This window comes from Zingiber officinale, chromosome 4B (genome assembly GCF_018446385.1).
Source record: "Zingiber officinale cultivar Zhangliang chromosome 4B, Zo_v1.1, whole genome shotgun sequence".
In the NCBI taxonomy this organism is placed as follows: domain Eukaryota; kingdom Viridiplantae; phylum Streptophyta; class Magnoliopsida; order Zingiberales; family Zingiberaceae; genus Zingiber; species Zingiber officinale.
In genome coordinates, this window is record NC_055993.1 from 119571051 (window position 1) to 119577155 (window position 6105).

A 6105-nucleotide genomic window follows, 5' to 3' on the forward strand; every position below is an offset into this window, starting at 1 on the left:
CTAATTTACTATCCTCTTGTTTTGTTGGATTAAGCACATCTAAAATCTCGAATGATTAAATTGCACTTAAACGATTAATCATCTAGTCATAACCAAAGTTAGCTATCTGTTTTGCAACTGTCACAGTCAGAGAAATTACCACAACGACAGTCTTTTCTCATGATCAATCTTTTTATTGTTTTTCATATACACAAAGCATGTATAATCTCTAAACTCAATCTGTAAAAGGTACATTGAGTATTACCGGGTCACATGTAAACCACGACTATCAGAAAAGGCTGTTGAATTTTTGCAACATGGAAGTTGGACCTGATATGATTCCATATCAGGCCCAACGTGTAGTTTTTTGTCGATTCTTTGATTTTGCATGTTAACAGCTATGAAAAACCGAAATAAATAAGAGACACCAAATTTAAACTCCTTGCAACATTAGAAATCCATAGGAACTGAAATGAGTTCAATCGGAGCTCTCTAGGTCCATCAGTGAGTTTTGACCAAAACCCACTCATGGACCTAGAGAGCTCCGATTGCACCCATTTCAGTTTCTATGGATTTCTAAAATTACAAGGAGTTCAAATATGGTGTCCATTATTTATTTCAGATTTTCATACCTGTTAACATGCAAAATCAAAGAATCGGCAAAAAAATTCTACGTTGGGCCTGATATGGACTCATATCAGGCCCAACGTGAGCGTTTTTGCTGATTCTTTGATTTTACATGTTAACATCTATAAAAAGCCGAAATAAATAATGGACATCATATTTGAACTCCTTGTAATTTTAGAAATCCATAGAAATTGAAATGGGTGCAATCGGAGCTCTCTAGGTCCATCAGTGAGTTTTGACCGAAACTCACTGATCGATCTAGAGAGTTCTGATTATACTCATTTTAGTTCTAGTGGATTTCTGAAATTGCAAGGAGTTCAAATATGCTATTCGTTGTTTATTTTTGCTTCTTCAAATGTATTAAAATGTTATGAAAAAATTGACTAATATTATTCATATGTTCTGCTGATAAAAAAAGAGAAAGAGAGAAATATAGTGAAGAAAATAAAATGATAGAAAAAGTCAAATTGTCAGGAGGGTAAAATAAGAAATGCACTTAAAAAGTACGTTCTTTGGTAAATATCAAAGTTCTTTGGTATATACCAAAGTAATGTACATCTTTTGGTAAATTTAAATCTCTACTTACACCCTTTGGTAAATTATCGCAAAAAATATTTTGATATACTATCTTATTTACCTTTTGTTAAAAATAATAATAAGGGGTATGTTGTTCAAATTTTGAGAACTAGTAGTTTTTTTTTTCAAAAAAAACTTTTAATTAAAAAAAAATGCTTCGGTTTGTTTTGACTAATCCTCGAAGCAATTTTAATTAATATTAAAACAAATATTTTTAATCCATTTTAATTAAAATTATTTTATAGTAAAGTAGTTTTTATCTAAAATTATATTATATTATATATATATATATTAAAAAAATCTAATCCAAATTTTGCCGGCCTGAGACGCGCATCCTGTTTATACCCGCCCCGCGGACCCCGATGGCTTTGGGGCGTTCGCAGCGATGAGCTTTACCTCCGCAAGCTCACTTCTCTTCCTCCTCCTCCTCGTCCTGCTTCCTTTCGTCGCCGGCGGCCGCCAGCATGACCTCGCCGGAGTGCAGCCGCTCTCCCGGGTCGCCATCCACAGGACCCGTCTCTCCCTCGAAGACCAGGCCTTCGTCAGGGCCTCGCCGCCACTCCTTGGCCTCAAGGTGCTCGCTTTTTCCCCTTTTCCTCCCGGATTTCAGTTTAGGTTAAAAGTTGGTTCCTTTGATCTGCCACAGGGCGAAGATACTGAATGGGTGATAGTGGAGCTTGGAAGCCCCAACCCAACACCGGACGACTGGATCGGAGTGTTCTCTCCTGCCAACTTTAAGTTAGCCGTCTTCTTACACCGCTACTTGCTTCTCTCTTCAATACGTAGCTAGGTTTATTGGATCCATTCATTCTGTTTCTCTAAATCACAGCGCATCCACCTGCTCCGTTGAGAACCCTGAGGATCAAGTTCCACTCATTTGTACCTCTCCAATAAAGGTGACTTTTTGAATCCCTAATTGGCCGAGAGACTAAAAGTATTCATTTTATGCTGATATTCGGTTAATTATCGCCCTTATACTAGTATCAATTTGTTAATTATTCAAACCCGAGCTATGCGAGCACTGGGAGTGGTACGTTGAGGTTTCAGTTGATCAATCAGCGGGCGGACTTCTCGTTTGCGTTGTTCAGTGGGGGTTTAGAAAATGTAAGCTCTTATACCTTGTTTCTCTTGCTCTTGAACTTGTGTTTGGAGTCTAATTTCAGTTGGTGGCCTGAAGCCGAAGTTAATTGCGGTGTCGAATGTGATCACTTTTGCAAATCCGAAGGCTCCAGTGTACCCGAGGCTTGCACAAGGGAAATTGTGGAATGAAGTAAACCTATTAGTTTTTTGCTTGGTGCTCTTTGGCTTATTCTCTGATTGCAAATGCATGCAGCTAAGGGTGTAAATCTTTTTATCAATTCTTGTATACTTGACCAAAATATGAAAAAATCATCCATCTCACACTTAACAAGAAGTTGTGTCTCAGAGATTATGTCGAATTTCCTCCATAATGTATCAAATTGACTTTCTTGCTCCATCTAGAACATAGCTAATTCTTGTTTCAGTTGCTTTTGTTTTCTCATGCTTAAGGCTATCTTGCGGTGAGCTAAAAGCAGTCGAGTATAAGTATTGGATTCAATTCTTTCTCTATTTCTTCTATTTTATAAAGTGACAATTCATAAGGGAGAAGAATTTGAGATCCTGAAAATCCAAAGAAAGACACCTTTTATACTTGCAAATTTTAATTGAAAGCGCATGTCTTGATATTTATCAGTTTTGAATTATAATCCTCTTAGTGATAAAGTTAAACATTTTAATGAATAAGGAAATTTTGTTTTAGGATAAAATTTTTTCCCCACGTTCTTTCATCAATGAATATATATTTACATTTTGTTATATCAGTCTTTCATTTACCAAATTGGTGTTAAACTCTACATACCAATCTGGGGATTTGGTCGTCTTATCTAAATGTTGATACCAATTTGTGTATAGATGGCTGTTACATGGACAAGCGGATATGACATTAATGAAGCAATTACTTTTGTTGAATGGGGACCAAAATGGGGACCCATAACACGGTCACCAGCTGGAACACTGACGTTCAATCGCGGAACCTTGTGTGGTATGATCTTTCTCTTCTATTTTCTGACTAAAAATTGGTTGAAGACAGCCATCGCAGCAGATAAAATGTTTAATTAGCAGTATTAGAAGTGTTCTCTTCACCCTATAATTGATCTTCTCTTTATCCTACAAAGGACAATCATGTTATCCAAAAAAAGTTAACTTCCTCTACAATATGACTGCCCAATTACCTGTTCCCTTAAGATAAAAGCTCAATTTTTTTCTCTGAGACAGTCCTTAGGAAAATTGCAACTAAGACATTGCGTTAGTTTAATTTCTAAACGTGGTTCTATTTTGTGAGGAGTCATTGTATAATGGAAACTAAATGTTCCCTTCCTTCCAAATCTCATTATGTACCAGTGTTTTCTCAGGATTGCATCACCTCAGTCTTGTTTTCTGATCTTTTTATCTCAACGATCCAGTTGTAAATTTGGTCTTGTAGTGAAGTTTAAATGTCCTCATAATCATAAAGTGGTATACTTTTGATAAAGAGACTTGCACTTATCTATATATACAGGCTCACCAGCTCGCACATTTGGGTGGAGAGATCCCGGTTATATTCACACAAGCTTTCTAAAGGAATTATGGCCAAATGCAGAGTATGAAACATCAAACTCGATTAGTATGTCCTTTTTTTTCTAACTAACGATATGGTTAATCATTCCCTTTGCTATATCTTTAGGTACACTTACAAGCTTGGTCATCAGTTGTTCAATGGTTCCTACATTTGGAGCAAGTCTTTTTCATTCCGGGCATCTCCTTTTCCCGGACAAAATTCTGTGCAACAAATCATAATTTTTGGTGACATGGGGAAGGTTATGTTTATTGTCAACTCCACTTTTGCTTGATCTGCTATAAGTTATGCATCTTTTTCATTGTCCTACATGTATTTCATCTTCTTCGCGAACAAAGAGGTGATGTTAAAATGGATACTTTTATTCTTCCACAGGCGGAGCGCGATGGGTCCAATGAGTACAGTAAGTATCAGCCTGGTTCACTGAACACTACGGATATGATTGTCAAAGACTTGGACAATGTCGACATTGTCTTCCATATAGGAGACATCACCTATGCAAATGGATATATATCACAGTGGGATCAGTTTACTGCACAAGTGGAGCCAATTAGTTCAAGGGTCCCCTATATGCTTGCAAGGTCCAGCAGTACTCTAAAAAGTTTTTGACATGCTTGTTCGAGTATTTGAGGACACCCTAAATATTTGCTCTATCTGAAAGAGACATGCACATTGTTTCTACAGCGGAAATCATGAACGAGATTGGCCAAATACGGGATCTTTCTATAACACTATAGACTCCGGAGCAGAATGCGGTGTGCTAGCTGAAACCATGTTCTGTGTGCCAGCTGAAAACCGAGCCAACTATTGGTAAGCAAAGGGTTCTTCTATATCTGAGCTATATTGACTCTCTACAGTACCTTGCTAGGTTTTTCAGAAATAAACTATGGTTGCAATCTGATACTCAGTTTTGAAATCCTTGTCAATTACATCTATATTCTACCTTAGTTTCTTCTGTATTAGGCTTAAGATGACAGTGACAGTTCAAGTCTAGATAACACATACATTGTATGTCATCCATTGTCATTGTGCAGGTATTCTACTGACTTCGGTATGTTCCATTTCTGCATAGCAGACACTGAGCATGACTGGAGAGAGGGCTCCGAACAATATGCATTTATCGAAGATTGCCTGGCATCAGTTGACAGGAAGAAACAACCATGGCTGATATTTGCTGCCCATCGGGTTCTCGGTTACTCTTCCGGCATGAATTATGTTTTGGAGGGATCATTCGAAGAGCCAATGGGAAGGGAGAGCCTTCAGAAGCTCTGGCAGAGGTATCGGGTGGATATCGCCTTCTATGGCCATGTTCACAACTATGAGAGAACTTGCCCGATTTATCAGGTTCGAAAACAACATTTTCTCCTCTCCTTTCTCGTTAAAATGCACCTAAAGAGTATTCACATAATAAATATACTCAACAAGTAGTCCACTCCTTTAGCATCTAAACATTCACTTGACAGAACCAATGTGTGAACAATGAAGCATCTCATTACTCTGGCATGATGAACGGAACCATCCATGTTGTTGCCGGTGGAGGTGGGAGCCATTTGTCAAACTTCTCCGACGTTGTACCAAGATGGAGTCTTTATCGAGATGTAAACTTCGGCTTCGTTAAGCTCACTGCCTTTAACCATTCTTCACTTCTTTTCGAGTACAAGAGGAGCAGCGACGGGAGAGTCTATGATTCCTTCACCATTTACAGAGACTACAGGGATGTGTTGGCTTGTGTTCATGATAGCTGCCCCCCAACAACACTAGCAACATAGTCAATCATTGCAAAGGTGATTGCCTTATCGTGTTGGTACAAAATAAAAGCATGGAATCTTTACTATGATATGATTTTAGTCGCGAGAGAATGTTACACTCGAAGTGAAGTGGTGGTGTTAGATTTGGTAGAAGAAGCCTCGACACTGTGAACTATTTGAATCTCAACTAGTTCCCTATTGCAACATGTTTCGGTCACCCGATTGGATCCATTGGCATTATTTTTGAGGTGGTTTAAGTTGAATATCTCATCTTCTTCGAATGTCAAGTTGAATAAAAAATGGTTGCATTGCGAATGCAAAATAAAATTTGCTTAGGAGAATAAATCAATATTCAAAAGGAAACAATTATACATTGATGGGTCATATAAATTTCTTAGAACCCTAATTTTCGCTATTAACCATGAATTTGAAGTCAAAGAGCAAAAGTCGAGGAACTTCAATTTTTAGCAAAGTTGAGGTCCAAAACATTGATCTCTAACTCGACCATAGTTATCTTTGTTGGGGTTATGAGTCTGACGC

General features: G+C 37.8%; 1 protein-coding gene across 2 annotated transcripts; it reads left to right on the forward strand.

Moving 5' to 3' along the window:
• Positions 1-1503: 1503 nt before the first annotated feature.
• LOC121976255 (nucleotide pyrophosphatase/phosphodiesterase-like) lies at positions 1504-5771 on the forward strand. 2 transcript variants are annotated; one of them, XM_042528345.1, is made up of 12 exons: positions 1504-1756; positions 1829-1920; positions 2012-2078; positions 2164-2286; positions 2360-2452; positions 3115-3244; positions 3761-3842; positions 3926-4058; positions 4193-4398; positions 4502-4627; positions 4852-5161; positions 5281-5771. In XM_042528345.1, the coding sequence occupies exons 1-12, from the start codon at positions 1568-1570 to the stop codon at positions 5584-5586; spliced, it is 1857 nt and encodes a 618-aa protein (XP_042384279.1). In that variant the 5' UTR covers positions 1504-1567; the 3' UTR covers positions 5587-5771. The 2 variants fall into 2 exon arrangements, with proteins under 2 accessions (XP_042384279.1, XP_042384280.1); XM_042528346.1 differs by lacking the exon at positions 2360-2452.
• The last annotated feature ends 334 nt before the right edge of the window (positions 5772-6105 follow it).

Coding starts and splice junctions, on each gene's coding strand:
- LOC121976255 (XM_042528345.1), top strand. CDS start 1,568: ATGAGCTTTACCTCCGCAAGCTCACTTCTCTTCCTCCTCCTCCTCGTC. Junction 3,245..3,760: donor CAATCGCGGAACCTTGTGTG/GTATGATCTTTC, acceptor CTATATATACAG/GCTCACCAGCTCGCACATTT. Junction 3,843..3,925: donor GAATTATGGCCAAATGCAGA/GTATGAAACATC, acceptor CTATATCTTTAG/GTACACTTACAAGCTTGGTC.